Source organism: Choloepus didactylus, chromosome 1 (assembly GCF_015220235.1).
Source record: "Choloepus didactylus isolate mChoDid1 chromosome 1, mChoDid1.pri, whole genome shotgun sequence".
NCBI lineage: Eukaryota > Metazoa > Chordata > Mammalia > Pilosa > Megalonychidae > Choloepus > Choloepus didactylus.
Genome location: NC_051307.1, coordinates 7,927,626 through 7,947,357, shown reverse-complemented (window position 1 = coordinate 7,947,357; position 19,732 = coordinate 7,927,626). Strand labels below are relative to the sequence as shown.

General features: G+C 41.8%; 1 protein-coding gene across 1 annotated transcript in view; it reads left to right on the top strand.

Moving 5' to 3' along the window:
- Positions 1–19,732, top strand: part of SH3BGR (SH3 domain binding glutamate rich protein) — a 108,019-nt gene that overhangs the window by 18,985 nt on the left and 69,302 nt on the right. Inside the window, exon 3 of the mRNA XM_037831526.1 lies at positions 8,590–8,670. Within this exon, the coding sequence (XP_037687454.1) occupies positions 8,590–8,670 (81 nt within the window). The remainder of the gene's footprint in view (positions 1–8,589; positions 8,671–19,732) is intronic.

Here is a 19,732-nt window from a genome sequence, read left to right as displayed (position 1 = left end):
TTTGTCAGCCCTCTGAAATTCTGAAGAAGATATATGGACTTAAACTGAAGCAAGAGAGAATTCACTCAGCTATAAGAAAACAGTTCTTGACTTAAAAGCTACTAGAGTTGGCCAACTAGAGAAATTTAAGATGTTTATCCATAGAAGTTTTTTGAAATAGCATACATTTACTCTATTATATTTCACCTATTTATACCTCTAATAAGCATTATCTCTTATAATCTTTTTAAAACACTAGTAAATGGGTACTCTGGGAATCAGTCAGAATTGTCTGATACTGTAGTGATTTGAAGCTGTATACACTCAGAAAAACATGTTCTTAAACTTAATCCATTCCTGTGGATGTGGAACCCACTGTAAGGATGACTTTTTGATGAGGTGACTTCAGTTAAGGTGTGGCCCAACTCAATCAGGATGGTTCTTCATCCTATTACTGGAGTCCTTTATAAGTAAAATGAAATTCAGACATAGAGAAAGCCACAGAGGGAGCAGCCAGAAGTAGAATGTCAATGGAACCCGGCAGAGGAGGGAGAGACAAGAAGACATCACCATCTGCCTTGCCAGGTGACTAGCTAAGGACCGAGGATCACCAGCAACCAGCCCCAGAGCACCCCAGTCTTTGGGAAGAAGGCATCACCTTCATGACGCCTTGATTTGTATTTTTCCCAGCCTGAAACCATGAGCGAATAAATTCCCATTGTGTATCCCAACCCATTTCATGGTATTTGCTTGAGCAGTCTATGAAACTAAAACAAATACCAAAGTTCCTGTACTTACCCTAGATGTTACATTCCTTTCAACTAAGATTTGAGGCAGCTTACAAAAATGCATTCAGTATAAGAGAATAAAATTAATCCCTGACACCAAAGAAGACATACAGATGTCAAAAAAGCATATGAAAAGATGCTCATCTTATGTCATTAGGGAATTGCAAATCAATATAACAGTAAGACACCACTATACACCTGTTAGAATGACTAAAACCCCCAAATTTGACAACACCAAAGGCTGGTGAGATTGTGGAGCAGCGGGAACTCTCATTCATTGCTGGTGGGAATGCAACATGGTGCAGTGCCCCGACCCCCGCTACCCCCACCCCCTTCCTAAGTCCTCCACGGTCTGTGACTCCCGAATCAAAGAAAGGTCTGGGCCATTGGAAACCACCATAGTAACAGTAAAGAATTCTTGTGTTGTCTAAGTCCTGGCTGATCACAAGTGAACCAGTTAAAGATGTGAAACGTTTGGAAAAGGCTTTTACTGTGTATATCTGGGCTTTATTCGGCAATTCCTGGGCACAAGCAGCCATGGGTGCGTGCGTGCTCGTTGTGTGTGTGTGAATTCGCATTGTATTGCACAGGCACAATGAAAGTGTGTAAAAACGAGTGCAGAGAGCCGCAGGGGTGGCGGAGTCGCGGCCGAGGCGGAGCGCGACTAGTTCTGCGCCGGGACAGGGCTGCGGGTCTACGCGCCAGGGCGCTGGTGCAGCGGCGCGGCCGCCCTGGTGGAGGGGCCCTGGGGCGCACTGGAGCGGCGCGGGGGGTCCTGGTGGAGGGGCCCTGGGGCGTCCTGGTGCAGCGGCGCGGGGGGGTCCTGGTGGAGGGGCCCCGGGGCGCACTGGTGCAGCGGCGCGGGGGTGTCCTGGAGGAGGGGCCCCGGGGCGCACTGGAGCGGCGCGGGGGGTCCTGGAGGAGGGGCCCTGGGGCGTCCTGGTGCAGCGGCGCGGGGGTGTCCTGGTGGAGGGGCCCCGGGGCGTCCTGGTGCAGCGGCGCGGGGGGTCCTGGCGGAGGTGCCCCGGGGCGCACTGGTGCAGCGGCGCGGGGGGGGTCCTGGTGGAGGGGCCCCGGGGCGTCCTGGTGCAGCGGCGCGGGGGGGGTCCTGGCGGAGGTGCCCCGGGGCGCACTGGTGCAGCGGCGCGGGGGTGTCCTGGTGGAGGGGCCCCGGGGCGTCCTGGTGCAGCCGCGCGGGGGGGGTCCTGGTGGAGGGGCCCCGGGGCGCACTGGTGCAGCGGCGCGGGGGCCCTGGTGGAGGGGCCCCGGGGCGTCCTGGTGCAGCGGCGCGCGTTTCCTGCTGGAGCGGCGCTACTGCGGCCCGCGTGACTGCTGCGGAGTGCGCGTCGCGGGCGCTCGGCGGGACAGGCGGGGATCCTGCGGGCCTCCCTTCCGCTGGCCCCGCGCTACCACCCCGACCTCTACCAGCCCGGGCCCCGCGACAAGGATCCTGCGCGGACGCCGCGGAGCGCCGAGGAGGACTTCCTGCGGGTGGAGTTTTTAAAAACTGAGGAGTTTTTAGCGGATGGAACAGCTAGGAGAAGGCGATCAGAGCTGCCTGGCCGCAGTTCACGAACACCGTATCCAAGCTATGGAAGTAGCCAAGCAGCAGGCGAAAGAAAAAGGCAGACACAAAAATCCAAAGAGGAAATTCGGGACGAGGAGGAGAGCATCATAAACAGCATTACAAAAAGTAAAATTGATGCAAAGGGAGGCTGTCAGGAACTCCACACTGGTGATCGTCTCCTCTTTCAAATTATCTTAGCTCCTTTTCACCTGCGTTCTTGTGTGGTCTGGCGTTCCCGACAGGTCTGTAATTTAACATCAAAGGCAAAGGACACAGGGAGGAAAAGAGCTTTAAGGCTAACTATAGATTTCAGTTAATAACAATGAATCTATAGTGGTTCATTAATGGTGTTTTGGTCGGCCAAAGCTGCCAAAATGCAATATACCAGAAATGGATTGGCTTTTACAATGGGGGTTTATTAGTTCACAAATTTACAGTTCTAAGGCCATGAAAATGTCCCAATTAAGGCATCAACAGGACAATACCTTCTCTGAAGAAAGGCCGGTGGCATCTGGGGTTCCTCTGTCACATGGGACCAGACAAAAATCTATGAAGATGTCAGTCTCAGTTTGATAGTTATGAAGAAAGGAATTTCTTAAATGGGAGCTCTGGACAAAGGAGAGCTGTGAGACCTGTGAAAAAGAGCAAGAGGGAGAAGTGGAAAAAAAATTGGCAAATGACCCTCGATGAAAAAACTACAGGAGATGGCTAGATGCTAGAATGCTACTGTGCCAAACCTTAACTGTGATATTAGTTTCACAACTGACATATTTTAGAGGTGTGTCAACTGCTCCTCAGCAGTAACTAAAATGCGTTGAGTATTTGATTAAACAGAATGATGTAGAAGTTTTCCCTTAAAACTTTATACACGATAGGAGGCAAGGTGGTGGCATAGAGAGGTGTGGAATTTAGTTAGTCCCCTGGAGCAATGAATGAACAACCAGGAACAACTAGTAAATAATCTGAAACAACTGCTGGGGGAAACCGTGACTGTCCACACAGCGTACACCAACCTGGAATAGGTGGAATGGCTGTGATCACAGCATAAAATCTGTAAGGAAAAACCACGGAACCGTGCCAGGAGCTCCTTCCCCACATGGCAGGCTGAACTGCAAGACCTCGCTGTGGGAGAAAGCAGCATTCCAGGAGCAAGCAAATATAACTCAGCCTGGCTCCAGCTGGGGTTTTAATTAACAAATGTGGGCTGCTGAATACAAGCTACACACATAGACAAACCCCTAACAAGCGGCAAAGTACCGTGAGGTCGCTCCCAGTGGAGAGGAGGTGGGGCTGATGGAAAACAAATTAAATTAAATTAAAAAAAAAGGATACATAGGCTTTTAGAGACAGCTGAAAACTGTGTCCTGGGAGAGGTAGCCCAGGAGACCAGGTTCTATCTCTGGCTGACAGGTGGAACTGGGAGGCCATGGACTGGCTCTGAAAAGTGGCCTTCTTTCCCTTTTTTTTTTCCCTTTTTCTCTCTCTCAACCTGAGTGGCTCAGTGCAGAGAGCCCCAGCCATTGTCAGTTTGCAGCACTCTGACCCAGACATGGGTGGAGTTAACAGAGTCAGAGAGACAAAGGAGTAATTCAAGTGCAGAAGATAACTCCCTGGGGGTATATCTTTCCTAAGAGGAAGGAGGGGGGGCAGCTCTAGTGCCTACCCTCCCTTCAGAACTCAGACCCCAAGGCCTGGGGGAAAATAGTCAAAACAAAAACAACTTAAGCTGAGAATTAAAGAGGCCACACCTCTTTATACCAGTGGGGAGCAACAGGTAGACAGGTGTCACCTGCTGGACAGGTTAGGAAAAGCACAGTGGTTAGAGGCCTCACAGGAAAGTCTGTCGATCTTCTAAGACACATCCTCAGGGAAACGTGATACTGAATATAGGCCCCCTCTGAGCCCCGACCCCTTCTGATCTAGGAAAATCTGATTGGGGTAATCAAGGAAACCAGATGCCTAGACAGCAGAAAACTACAGATCACACTAGGAAAAGTGAAGATATGACCTATTCAAAGGAACAAACTTACACCTCAGTTGAGATACAGTTGAGATATTGTTTCACTTTAATGAAACAATCAATTAAAGGTTTTCAAATAAATATGCTAAATCAATTAAAAAACTAAGCCAATGAGTTTAGGGAAGATATGGCAAGAGAGATGAAGAATATAAAGAAAACACTGGGTGATCATAAAGTAGAAATTGGAAGTTTGTAAAACAGCTGGCAGAATCTACAGAAATGAAAGGAACAGCACAAGATGAAAAACACAATGGAGACATAAAACAGCAGCTTTCAAGAGGCAGAAGAAAACATTCAGGAACTGGAGAACAAGACATCTGAAATCCTACACATGAAAGAACAGGTAGGGAAAAGAATGGAAAAATATGAGCAACATCTAAGGGAACTGAATGACAACATGAAGCACATGAATGTACTTGTCATGGGTGCCCCAAAAGGAGAAGAGATGGGAAAAGGGGCAGAAGCAAAAATAGAGGAAACAGTCAATGAAAATTTTCCCTCTTTTATGAAAGATATAAAATTACAGATCCAAGAAGTGCAGCATACCCCAAACAGAATAGATCTGAATAGGCCTACTCCAAGACAGTTAATAATCAGATAGTCAAATGTCAAAGACAAAGAGAGAATCCTGAAAGCAGCAAGAGAAAAGCGATCCATCACATTCAAGAGAAGCTTGATAATACTATGTGCAGAATTCTCAGTAGAAACCATGGAGGCTAAGGAAATGGGGTGATATATTTAAGATACTGAAAGAGAAAAACTGCTGACCAAGAATCCTACATCTGGCAAAACTGTCCTTCAAATATGAGGGAGAGTTTAAAATATTCTCTGATAAACAGACAATGAGAGAGTTTGTGAACAAGGTACCTGCACTACAGGAAATACTAAAAGGAGCACTGCAGACAAATAGGAAAAGACAGGAGTGAGAGGTTTGGAACACAATTTTGGGTGATGGTAGCTGTACTGGTTTGAATATATTATGTCCCCCAGAAAAAGCCATGTTCTTTGATGCAATCTTGTGTGGGCAGATGTATCAGTGTTGATTAGATTGTAATTGAGTGTTTCCATGAGGATGCGCCCCACCCAACTGTGGGTGATGACTCTGATTGGATTGTTTCTGTGGAAGTGTGGCCCCACCCATTCAGCATGGGCCTTGATTAGTTTTCTAGAGCACTGTATAAGCTCAGACAGGAGTGAGCTTGCTACAGCCAAGAGGGACACTTTGAAGAACTCACTGGAACTGAGAGAGGAGCTTCAGCTTACAGAGACATTTTGGAGACGGCCTTTGAAAGCAGACTTTTGCTCTGGAGAAGCTAAGAGAGGACAAATGCCCCAAGAGCAACTAAGAGTGACATCTTTGAGGAGCTGAAGCCTAGAGAGGAATGCCCTGGGAGAAAGCCATTTTGAAAGCAGAACTCCAGAGCAAACACCGGCCACATGCCTTCTCAGCTAACAGAGGTTTTCTGGACACCACTGGCCATCCTCCAGTGAAAGTACCTGATTGCTGATGCCTTACCTTGGACACTTTATGGCCTTAAGACTGTAACTGTGTAATCAAATAAGCCCCCTTTTATAAAAGCCTGGTGTTTTGCATTCCAGCAGCGTTAGCAAACTAGAACAGTAGCACAGCAATGTAAGTACACTGAACAAAGATGACTGTATGGTTGAAAGAGGAAAGTTAGGAGCATGTGGGACACCAAAGGAAGGAGATAAAGACTGGGAGTGTATAACTCAGTGAAACCTAGAGTGCTTAACAATTGTGATAAAATGTACAAATATGTTTTTACATGAGGGAGAATGAATGAATGTCAACCTTGCAAGGTGTCAGAAATGGGGTAGTATTGGGGAAAAATGCAATCAATGCAAACTAGAGACTATAGTTGGTGGGAACATTGTCAAAGGAGTTGGAAGAAAAGAGTTCAGTTCCCAGAGACTGGGTGATGAATAATGCTTCTGTGCCAGCTCCTCTCAGTGCCCAGGAAGGCAGGCCTGGCAGGTGATGTGTGGATGTCTGGGGGCAGGATCACAACCTCTCTGGCTTTAGAAGCTGCAGGGGAGGTCCCAGTGGCCAAGCCGGGCATGGAGACAGGGGATCCCTTGGGCAGAGCCATTGCTTTAGAATGGGACAGACAGCTTGGACAATCAGCCACCAAGACATGGAAAACCAAATACCTCCTGTCTAATTTCTGGACTAGACAAACTGCTCAGGTCCCTCTCTCTTTCTTTCTTTCTTTTTTTTTTTTTAAGTCAGTTTCCTTGAGTTAGCATTTACATACAATAAAATTCACCCTTTTAATGTGTATAGCCATAATTTTGAGAAATGTATACAGTTGACTATCATTACACTCAAGATATAGATCATTTCCATCACCCCCAAAATATTCCTTGGTGACACTTCGTAGTCAATATTTTCTATCCACCCCAAATCCCTGACAACCACAGATCTGTTCTTTGTGCTTATATTTTTGCTTTTTCCAGAAGGTAATATAAATGGAATCTTTTTCTGCCTGGCTTCTTTAACTCAGCATACTACTACTGAAATTCGTCCATGTTGTTGCACGTATCAGCAGTTTGATTTCATTTCTTTGCTAGGTAGTATTCATGTGTATCACAGTTGCTTTATCCATTCCTTAACTGATGGACATTTGGGTTTTTCCAGTTTTTGGCAACTAGGAATAAAACCACTATAAATATATATAAAAAAACTTTATACACAAGATATTTATGGTTGTTCAGTTTTTATTATCTATTTGCGGGATTTGTTAAAAGATTTGACGTAAAGATTTACTAGATAGCTGTGCCGGTTTGAATGTATTATGTCCCCCAGAAAAAGCCATATTCTTTGATGCAATCTTGTGGGGCAGACATAATAGTGGGGATTAAGTTGGAATGTTTGGATTCGGAGATACGCCCCACCCAACTGTAGATGATAACTGATGGGATATTTCCACGGAGGTGTGGCCCCGCCCATTTGGGGTGGGCCTTGATCAGTGGAGCCATATAAATGTGCTGACTCAAAGAGACTGAACGGAGTGCAGCTGTGAGTGACGTTTTGAAGAGGAGCAAGCTTGCTAGAGAGGAGCGTCCTGGGAGAAAGCCATTTTGAAACCAGAACTTTGGAGCAGACACCAGCCACGTGCCTTCCCAGCTAACAGAGGTTTTCCGGACACCATTGGCCATCCTCCGGTGAAGGTACCCGATTACTGATGTGTTACCTTGGACACTTTATGGCCTTAAGACTGTAACTGTATAGCCAAATAAACCCCCTTTTTATAAAAGCCAATCCATCTCTGGTGTTTTGCATTCCGCAGCATTAGCAAACTAGAACAATAGCATTCAAAAATTTGTATATTTAGTTAAAAGATTTGACGTAAAAAATTGTTAGATACCATTTAAAATGTTTACATGTTAAGTGTTTATTCTTCAAGAGTGTTTTCTTCTTCTTTGTTATAGTCATACATTTTTCTGCTCTTGTGGCCTCTGATTGTCACAGAACATAAAATTGTACAAAGGCATTTAATTACAGTATATTGTGAGTCTTTCTAGACACAAACTTCTTCAGCAGAATGATTCAGCTATCTTGTGATCTTCATTATGTTCATTATACGATTGAAATATGTTTTAAAAAAGTCTCTCTAGGAGAGTCTTCTGCTAGAATTCTTTGTATATTTCTCCCTCTCCCTAGTCATTATAGTATTCCTAATAAGATCAGAAATCTCCAGGAGAGTGAATCTACCCACGCATCCTTGTAGGCTGATCTTGATTGCAGTTATTATAGAACTGTAGTTGTATTGCCCATCATTTCTCCAGAAGAGATCCTGTAAAAAGGTTTTTTGTACCATGGTAATGGCAGAATAGAAATAGTGTACTGAAAAGTTCATATATTATAAAGTCCTTGAGTGGTGTGTAGAATCCAGTGTATATGAGAGCATTTATGTGCAATTAAACCAGAAAGAAAAAGTTCATGGCTATGTGAAACAGTACTCCTAATACAAGATTTATTTCATTGCTTTATATTAATAAAATGATTTCAACATAAAGAAAACAAACAAGTGTAACATTCATGGTTAGATTTCTTAACTTTGGGGGCTAATCATCTCTGATGTTCCAAACTGGGATCAACTTTTCGGTTAGGTCCTAATTTAGTAACTAAAAAAGTAAAAAGGTCAGTTTAGCTAAATATGCTAGCTCATAAGTAAGTAGTGAATGTAAATGTTCTTTTTCTTTGTTTCAAGGATTTTGACTCTTTCTTCTCTGCCAAAGAAGAGAATATTATATATTCGTTCCTTGGTTTGGCTCCGCCTCCAGGCTCCAAGGTAAGCTTTAATGTCCTACTGGAGCCCCACATGCATCACAGTAAATGAAGACAGAAATCAGCATCCAATACTCTTTGATAATTGATGATCATTAGTATGATATTAGTAAGTGCCTTATTATGGTATCATGCATAGAAATAAGAAGTAATGCAAAGTTTTTTATCAAAAATATTTTTACTCCAAATATGCTTTTCATATTTTTATTGTGTTTTCATCCCATAAATTTTGCAATGACTACCTTAAGAAATATCATTGCATTTGATAATCTTAAGGGCATTAACTAAATATGTAAAAATATGAGTTTCTGGGCAGTGTTTATGAAATTATTTTGTTATAAATTAATTTCTCATAAAGCTCATGTTAGTTAATTTCATAAAAATATATGTCCCTATATTAATTATTTCTATTTAAAATGAATCAAATTTTGCTTTTTGAGTCTGGTAAAGAAGAGGAAAGTAAGATCTAGAATTTCTTATAAATTTCATCAGGTGTTGTCTTCCAGTGTTGTGCCATTTTTGATTATGTATAATTATGTCAGTTCAGTACAGAATTATAATAAATCTATTACCATGAATATGAATTTTTAATGTAGATTGTTAACTTCATTCTGTACAACAGCCATTGTGTTCCTTAACTCCGTCAAGAATCTCGTATGTGACTCTCCAGAGACACGGGACAAATTCAAGTGTTTTTAATTCAGTTATTTCTTAATTTACTTGTTTGTTTATACTGAGATTCATTTAAAAAAAATTTGTCATAACTGAAACCAAATTATTCTCACTGTCTGAGCAACAATTTAAAATCTATGCTTTAAAGAATGGGTTTGTAGAGGCAGATGAATGTGCAGCCTTTCATATACCAGCATTCTTCCTGTAATAATATATATATATTTTTGCTATTATATATCATCCTTTTATTACAAACTTTAAAAAGTCTGGAACAATATAAACTGTACAGATTTGATCAGTCTTTTTGTTTATTTTATTTTTTATTTATTTTAGTGTGTTTTTTGTTTTTTGTTCTGTTTTTAAATTAAATTTCTAAACATGCCAATGTCCCATTCCAAAATATTGCAAAACATTCTGAACATAAAACACTTAATTGTATTCCTCCTTCACTAAAGAAAAAAATTTATTACCCTGGGCCCCCAAGCTCTTCTCCACATTTGCCTCAGTGCCCCACCCCCCCCATCCCTAGGGATAAAACTAGAGAACCTGTAGCTCTCAGAATTGAGAAAAACGCATCATTCTGGATTAAAAGTTTACATTCTTCACAAGGCAATCCTCCTTTTGATTTGTTCCTTGGAAAGAGGAGTTGAGAGAGAGAGAGGATGAGGAAAGGGGAGAAAAAGGTTATATTCTCCTCTTTCTTTAATTTTAAAATTTGTTTTTCCTGAAAAAAATATATTTTCTCTCTTTTTTTAATGCATTTTATTTATTATAAACTTTAACATATATACATAAAAGTGATAACTTTCAAAGTATGAATCAAGAAGTAGAGAGCAAACTTCAAAGAATGTCATGGGTCACAGTTCCACAACTTCAGCTGTTTCCATTATTGTAAAATACAGCATACATATAGAAAGTGTCAACTTTTGATGTACAGCCAATAAGCAGTTATATAGGCAATTTCAAAAATTTTTATGGGTTACAGTTGCACAGTTTCAGTTCGTTCCTTATTATGCAATACAAGATATATTCAGAAAGGTGAAGAACTTCAAGGCACAATTCAATGAGTAGCTATAGAGCAAATTTCAAAGGATGCTATAGCTTACGGTTCAACCATGTCATTTACCTCCTTCCAGTCATTCCAACATCCCAGCATCCAAAAAATATATGTATTTATATAAAGTTTCAGTATTTATAAACCTCTATCAAAACCTATCTTGCCTGTTACTACCCCTTCCTCTCACTTAATCTCTTTCTCCATCTTCAGGGGTGTCTAGGCAGTGAGCACCCTAACTTGTTCATGTTGAAAGGGGGTGTCAACAGTATGGGGAAGGGGGCTGCATCTAAGTGTTGTTCTTAAAGAAGCTGTTGCCTCTCGGTTTTAGGACTTGTCTGGAATAGGAACACCCTGGTGGATTTAAGTTTCCGAGAGATGAAACTTAGTGAGTGAATCTATTGTAGACTATTAGGTAGGGACCTAGGTATTTGGGGACTACTGTTGGTAAGGGCATGGCATACTGTGGCCAATTGGGATCTAGCTGGAGCTTGTGTAAGAGAAACCCCCAGGAGAGCCTCTCGACTCTATTTGGGATCTCTCAGTCACTGTGACTTCAGCTTGTTACCTTTCTTTTTTCCCCCTTTTGATCTAGTATGCATTTTCATTCCCTTGCTGCCAGGGCCAGGCTCATTCCTAGGAGTCATGTCCCACGTTGTCAGGGAGATTAATTCTCCTGGGAGTCATGTCCCTTGTGGGGGGGAAGTTAATGAATTTATTTGCTGAGTTGGACTTAGCGAGGGAAAGACCACATCTGAGCAACCAAAAGAGTTCCCTGGAGGTGCCTCTTAGGCATTAAGTATAGGAGGGCTCAGACTCCCATTTACAAACCTAAGTTTCGCAAGAGCAAGCCTCAAATCAAGGGCTTGATTTATTAAGTGGTGGGTTCCTAATTTCACTTAATGTGCATTCTATCCCAAGATAAGCAGTTTCTTACATTAACTTCATTTAGATGTACAGTCATCATCAGTCTCAACTTTAACAATTATCATAACATAATACATCCCAGAGCTCTTATCAGCTGCTAATCATTCATCCTTAATATTAGTGTAGTGTTGATAAGATAATGCTATTAAATATAGTCTTTAATATGTAGTGGGTAGTTTTTCCCTCTGCACCAGTGTCATACATTACAAGTATACATGCTAACAATTATTTAGGTTTGTGGTGCTACTCTGTGAGTTATATGCCTTTAAACAACCACTTACAAACATGTTCACCTTCAATGCATCACTGATACTTACAATCCCATTAATGAACCATAGTCAGACCTGTCCATTCCCTTACCATTAAGTCCACCCTCATTATCATACCTGTGCATATTAGATAATCATTCCCCCTTCACTAGCTTCTGTTTATCTCTAGGTCTCCTATATTTTACATTATAAGATGCATATTTTACATTTTTCATGAAGTTCACATTAGTGATATGTGCCAGTCTGAATGTATTATGTCCCCCCAAACGCCATTATCTTTGACGTAATCATGTATGGGCAGACATACCAGTGTTGATTAAATTGTAATTCCTTGAGTGTTTCCATGGAGATGCGCCCCACCCAGCTGTGGGTGATGACTCTGATTGGACAATTTCCATGGAGGTGTTGGCCCGTCCATTCAGGGTGGGTCTGAGTTAAATCCCTGGAGCCATATAAATGAGCTGACAAACAGAAGGAACTCAGTGCAGCTGAGAGTGACACTTTGAAGAGGAGCCACAGCCAAGAGGGACATTTTGAAGAAAGCACAGGAGCTGCAGATGAAAGACGTTTTGAAGATGGTCGTTGAAAGCAGACTTTTGCTCTAGAGAAGCTAAGAGAGGACAAATACCCCAAATGCAACCAAGAGTGACATTTTTGAGGAACTGCAGCCTAGAGAGGAACGTCCTGGGAGAAAGCCATTTTGAAACCAGAACTTTGGAGCAGATGCCAGCCACGTGCCTTCCCAGCTAACAGAGGTTTTCCGGACACCACTGGCCATCCTCCAGTGAAGGTACCTGATTGCTGATGTGTTACCTTGGACACTTTATGGCTTTCAGACTGTAACTGTGTAACCAAATAAACCCCCTTTTATAAAAGCCAATCCATTTCTGGTGTTTTGCATTCCAGCAGCATTAGCAAACTAGAACAGATTTTGGTACCAGAGAAGTGGGGTGCTGGTGCTGCTGAGTTTGCAAATACCAAACATGTTGGGGCGGCTTTTTAAATGGATATGGGGAAGATTCTGGAAGAATTGTGAGGTGCTTGATAGAAAAAGCCTAAACTGCTTTGAAGAGACTGTGGAAATATGAACTCTAAAGATACCTCTGACGAGGCCTTGAACAGAAATGATGAATATATTGTTGTGAACTGGAAGAAAGGCAATCCTTGTTTTAAAGTGGCAGAGAATTTGGGAAAATTGAGTCCTGGTGTCAGATGGAAGGAAGAATTTGAAAGTGACAACCTGGAATACTTAGCTGAGGAGATCTCCAGACTATGTGTGGAGGATGTACCCTGGCTTCTCCTTGCAGCTTATAGAAAAATGCAAGCAGAGAGAGAGAAACTTAGAACTGAACTCTTGGGTTCAAAGAAACCAGAAGCTGATGGCTTGGAAAATTACAGGCTTCCAGGGGGTGGAATCCCAGAAGCTACAGCCCAACATGAGGATGTTACCAAACATGGAACCCAGCCACCATTTCAGTACAAGCCAAGATTGGAAAAGGGGTTAAGCAGAAAGGATTTGTGGAAAGTCCTGTTGTCTGAAGACTTTGACCCCTGTGTGCTTCATGGGAAGTGAACAGAATTTTTGCGAGATCTTTATAGACAGAGTTGTTGCCAGGCTGGACTGGAGGAGACAGACAAGGAACTAATTGAAGGAAAAATTTCATCAAAGACAGAGCCATGGAGGTTGAGGTCTGGAGTCAAGAGGTCTGGGGCTGGGAGAGCGGAGCAGCCCACATGCATGGAAAGAGTGAGTTTGCACTGGAGGTCGAGGGCGGGCCTTCCGCCTTGATGCTCAGGAAATGTTCTGCCACCCCAAGCCTCAGAGAGGGTGGAGCACATTCCTTGGGAATTGGGGAGAGCCTGGCTGCCACCCCACTGTTCTGAAGGGGTTGAGTGTGTGCCCCAGAGATGGAAGGGAATCTGGGTGCTGCCCCGATATTTGAGGAGGGTCAGGCTGAGAAGGTGGCCTCCCCAATGTCTGGATATATTGGAGTACTCACCCCAGCATTTGGAGAGGAAAGGGCTACTGCAGAGGCCCTTAGGATGGGTTGGACTCCCACTCTCTCAAGCCCCAAGGATGCAATGTAGTTCTGTTAATGACTCTTAGACTTTGAAATCTAATGGAGTTTGTCCTGCAGGTTTTAGGAACTGTTTTGGTCCTGTTAACCCTGTTTTCCTTACTCTTTCTCCTTATGGCAATGGGAATGTTTATCCTATGAATATCCCTCCTTTGTATATTGGAAGCACATAACTTGTTCTAAGTTCACAAATCCACAGCTAAAGGAAAATTATGCCTTAGGACTGATCATGCCTATAATTGATTTTGATGAGATTTTGTACTTAACTATTGTTACTGAAATGATTTAAGTTTCTGTGATATTGTTGTGGGATGACTGTGTTTTGTATATGGAAAAATCATTTTGGGGTCCAGGGGGTAGAATGTGCCAGCTTGAATGCATTATGTCCCCCCAAACGCCATTATCTTTGACGTAATCATGTGTGGGCAGACCTATCAGTGTTAATTAGATTATAATTCTTTGAGTGTTTCCATGGAGATGTGCCCCACCAAACTGTGGGTGATGACTCTGATTGGATAATTTCCATGGAGGTGTTGGCCCGTCCATTCAGGGTGGGTCTGAGTTAAATCCCTGGAGCCATATAAATGAGCTGACAAACAGAAGGAACTCAGTGCAGCTGAGAGTGACACTTTGAAGAGGAGCCACAGCCAAGAGGGACATTTTGAAGAAAGCTCAGGAGCTGCAGATGAAAGATGTTTTGAAGATGGCTGTTGAAAGCAGACTCTTGCTCCAGAGAAGCTAAGAGAGGACAAATACCCCAAGTACAGCTAAGACTGACATTCTTGAGGAACTGCAGCCTAGAGAGGAACATCTTGGGAGAAAGCCATTTTGAAACCAGAACTTTGGAGCAGACGCCAGCCACGTGCCTTCCCAGCTAACAGAGGTTTTCAGGACACCACTGGCCATCCTCCAGTGAAAGTACCTGATTGCTGATGTGTTACCTTGGACACTTTATGGCCTTAAGACTGTAACTTTGTAACCAAATAAACCCCCTTTTATAAAAGCCAATCCATTTCTGGTGTTTTGCATTCTGGCAACATTAGCAAACTAGAACATGGTAACATACAGTATCTCTCCTTTTGTGTCTGGCTTATTTCACTCGGCATTATGTCTTTAGGGTTCACCTATGTTGTCATGTGTTTCATGACCTCATCCTTTCTTAATGCTGCATAGTATTCCATCATGTGAATATACCACATTTTGTTTATCCACTCATCTGTTGAGGGACATTTGGATTGTTTCCATATCTTGGCAATTGTGAACAATGCTGCTATGACTATACGTGTGCAAATATCTGTTCGTGTCACTGCTTTCATATCTTCTGGGTATATACTGAGAAGTGAAGTTGCTAGATTGTAGGGTAACTCGATTTCTAGTTTTCTGAGGATCTGCCAAGCCATCTTCCTTAGTGGCTGTACCATTATATTGTCCCACCAGCAATGAATAAGAGTTCCAATTTCTCCACATCCTCCTCAGCATTTGTAGATTCTTGTATGTTTAATGGCAGCCATTCTTATTGGTGTGAGATGATATCTCATTGTGATCTTGATTTCATCTCCCTAATAGCTAGTGAAGATGAACATTTTTGTCATGTGAGATGATATCTCATTGTGATCTTGATTTCATCCTAATAGCTAGTGAAGATGAACATTTTTGTCATGTGTTTATTAGCCATTTGTATTTCCTCTTAAGAGAAATGTCTTTTCATATCTTTTGCCCATTTCATAATTGGACTGTTTGTAATATTGTTATCGAGTTGTAGGATTTCTTGATATATGCGAGATATCAGTCTCTTATCAGATATGTGGTTTTCAAATATTTTCTCCCATTGTGTTGGCTGTCTCTTCAACTTTTTGACAAATCAATTTGAGGTATGGAAACTTTTGACTTTGAGTTCCCATTTATCTATTTTTTCTTTCATTGTGCTTTGGTTGTAAGGTCTAAGAAGTGACCTCCTAATACTAGGTCTTAAAGATGTTGCCCTACATTATCTTCTAGGAGTTTTATGGTACTGTCTCTTATATTGAGGTCTTTGACCACTTTGAGTTAATTTTTGTATAGGGTGTGAGGTAGGGGTCCTCTTTCCTTCTGTTGGATATGGATATCCAGTTCTCCCAGTTCCATTTGTTGAACAGACTGTTCTGTCTCAGTTCAGTGGATTGGGAGCCTTATCAAAAATCAGTTGATAAGAAGGAGAAGATGGCAGCATAGAGATGAGTGGAAGTTAGTTAGACCCCCCAGAGCAACTAATAAAAAAAAAAACAGGAACAACTAGTAAAAGATCTGGAATAACTGCTGGGAGATGGTGCCTACTGTCCATGCATCATGCAACAATCTGAATTGGGGGAAATGCCTGAGATCACAGCATAAAATCTGTAAGTAAAGGCTGCAGATCCAAGCTGAGAGCTGACTCCCTCATGGCAGCCTGAACTGCAAAGCCCCGTGGTGCTACAGAGCAGCACTCTCTGAACAGGCAAGTGTACCTCAGCCCAGCTCCAACTGGGGTTTTAATGTTAACCACTCAATACAGGCTATGAATCCCCAAAAAGCAGATGGAGGCTTTCAGTGATGACTGACCTTGGAGAGTCAGGGGAAGTATCTGTCTCCAGATGGGAAGTCCAAGGGATCAGGTACTATTTCTGGCTGACAGGTGAATCTCGGGGCCATGGACTGACCCTGGAAAGGGGCTTCCTGTCCCTTTCTCTCTCTCAACCTGGGTGACTCAGTGGAGAAAGCCTCAGCCATTTTAAACTTGCAGCACTCTGACTCAGACAAGGGTGGAGGTGGCAGAGTCAGAGTAAGAAAGAATCTATTTATATGCAAATGACTTCTCTCTCAGGGGAATATCTTTCCAAGAGGAAAGAGGTGGGGCCTAGCTCTACTGCCTGCTTTCCATTCAGAACCAAACCCCAGAACCTGGGGGAAAACAGCCATGGGCCACACCTCCTTATACCAGTCTGGAGCTACAGGCTGACAGGCACCACCTGTTGGGCAGAAAAGCACAGGTTGTGTCAATCCTCTAAGACACACCATCAGGGAAACCAGATACTGAATATTTCTTCCTTCTGGGACCTGAGCCTGTTCTCATACGGGAAAACTTGATTGGGGTGGCCAAGGAGGTCAGATGCCTAGACAACAGAAAACTACAACCTACACTAAGAAAAACAAAGTTATGGCCCAAAGGAACAAACCTACACTTCAACTGAGATACAGGAATTTAAACAACTAATGCTAAATCAATTCAAAAAGTTTAGAGAAGATATGGCAAAAGAGATAAAGGCTATAAAGAAAACACTGGCATATATAAGGCAGAAATCAAAAGTTCAAAAAAACAAAACAAAACAACTGGCAGAACCTATGCAAATGAAAGCATAACAGAAGAGACAAAAGACACAATGGAAACATACAACAGCAGATCTCAAGAGGCAGAAGAAAACACTCAGGAACTGGAGAACAAGGCACCTGAAAGCCTACACACAAAAGAACAGATAGAGAGAAGCATGAAAAAATATGAGCATAATATGGGAACTTAAGGACAAAACAAAATACATGAATGTACATATCATTGGTGTCCCAGAAAGAGAAGAAAAGGGAAAAGGGGCAGAAGCAATAATAGAGGAAACAATCAATGAAAATTTCCAATCTCTTATGAAAGACATAAAATTACAGACCCAAGAAGCACAGTGTACTCCAAACAGAATAGATCTGAATAGGTCTACACCAAGACACTTAATAATCAGATTATCAAATGTCTAAGACAAAGAGAGAATCCTGAAAGCAGGAAGAGAAAAGTGATCCATCACATACAAAGGAAGCTTAATAAGACTATGTGCAGATCTCTCAGCAGAAACCATGGAGGCAAGAAGGAAGTGGTGTGATATATTTAAGATACTGAAAGAGAAAAACTGCTAACCAAGAATCCCACATCTGGCAAAACTGTCCTTCAAATATGAGGGAGAGTTCAAAATATTCTCTGACAAACTGAGAATGGCAGAGTTTGTGAACAAGATACCTGCTCTACAGGAAACACTAAATGGAGCACTACAGACTGGTAGGGAAAGACAGGAGTGAGAGGTTTGGAACACAATTTTGGGTGATGGTAGCACAGCAATGTAAGTACACTGAACAGAGATAACTATGAATATAGTTGAAAGAGGAAGGTTAGGAGCATGTGGGACACCAGACAAAAAGAGGAAAGGTAAAGACTGGGACTGTATAACTCAGTGAAACCTATAGTGTTCAACAATTGTGATAAAATGTACAAATATGTTTTTTCATGAGGGAGAACAAATGAATGTCAACCTAGCAAGGTGTTAAAAATAGGGAGGTATTCGGGGAAAAATATAATCAATGTAAACTAGAGACTATAATTAACAGAATCATTGTATTATGCTTCCTTTAATGTAACAAAGGCAATATACCAAAGTAAATGCAGATAAGAGGGTGGCATAGGGGAGGGGTGTGAGACTCTTGGAATTGGTGGTGTTGTCTGACTCTTGATTCTACTTTGATCTAAGGTAATCTTTCCTTGCTGCTTCCTAGCTGTCATGTGTTTTTTTTCTTCTTTCATTTTTCTTTTTCTTTTGCCTCTCTACCTTCTTTGACTCTTCCTCCTGCTTTGTGGAAGAAATGTAGATGTCCGTATACAGATAGTGGTGAGGCTGGTGAACACATAAATATGTGACTATAGAGGGAACCATTGATTGCTTACTTAGGATGGAATTTATTGGGTGTGAACAAAACCATCATAAAAAAAAATGGGTTGATGATGAAACCTTGAGGGCGATATACTGAGTGAAATAAGCCAGACACAGAAGAACAAATATTGCAGGGTCTCATGGATAGGAACTAATTATAATATGTAAACTCATGGAAATGAAATATAAGTTACCAAGATACAGAACGAGGCTAAAGAATGAGTAGTAGTTGCCTAGTATGAGCAGAATGTTCAACTAGGTTGAACTTAAACATTTGGAAATGAACAGAGGTGATGGTAGCACATTGTGAGAATAAGTAACAGTGCTGAATGGTGAGTGAAGGCGGTAGAAAGGGGAAGCTCAGAGTCATGTATGTTACCAGAAGTTAAATTGGAGGTTAAAAGATGGGAATGTATAAAATAGTGAACCTTGTGGTAGGCAATGTCCGAGGTTAACTGTACAAATATTAGAAATCTCTTCCATGAACCAGAACGAATGTATGACACTACAACTAGAAGTTAATAATAGAGGGGCATATAGGAAAAAATATATACCTGTTGCAAACTATATACTACAGTTAGTAGTATTTCAACATTCTTTCATAAACAGTAACAAATGTGCTATACCAATACTACGAGTCAACAATGGAGGGGGGGTGGTTAGAGATTTGAGTTTCCTTTTGTTTTTGTTTTTTTTTTTGGCTTTGTTTCTTTTATGGAGTAATGAAAAGGTTCTAAAAATTGAACAAAAATTAATTGTGGTGTTGGATGCATAGCTCTATGATGGTGCCAGGGGCAACTGATTGTACACTTTGGAACCTTGGATAATTGTATGGTATGTGAACAATCACAATAAAAAAAATACAAAAAAAATTGGTCAACCATAGATCTGGGGGTCTATTTCTGAAATCGCAATTCAATTCCATTGATCAATATGTCTGTCTTTGTGCCAATACCATGCTGTTTTTACTACTGTGGCTTTATTGTAGGCTTCAAAGTCAGGAAGTGTAAGTTCTCCCACTTTGTTTTTCTTTTGTAGAATGTTTTCAGCAATTTGAGGCCCCCTTCCCTTCCAAATAAATTTGATAACTAGCTTTTCCAGGTATGCAAAATAGGTTGTTGGACTTTTGATTGCAGTTGCATTGAATCTGTAGATTATTAGTTTGGGTAGGATTGACATCTTAATGACATTTAGCCTTCCTACCCATGAACACGGGATATCTTTCCATTTCTTTCGGTCTCCTTTTATTTCTTTTAGTAAAGTTATGCAGTTTTCTGTGTAGAGGTCTTTTACATCTTTGGTTAAGTTTATTCCTAGGTACTTGATGTTTTTAGTTGCTATTGTGAATGGAATCTTTTTCCTGAATGTC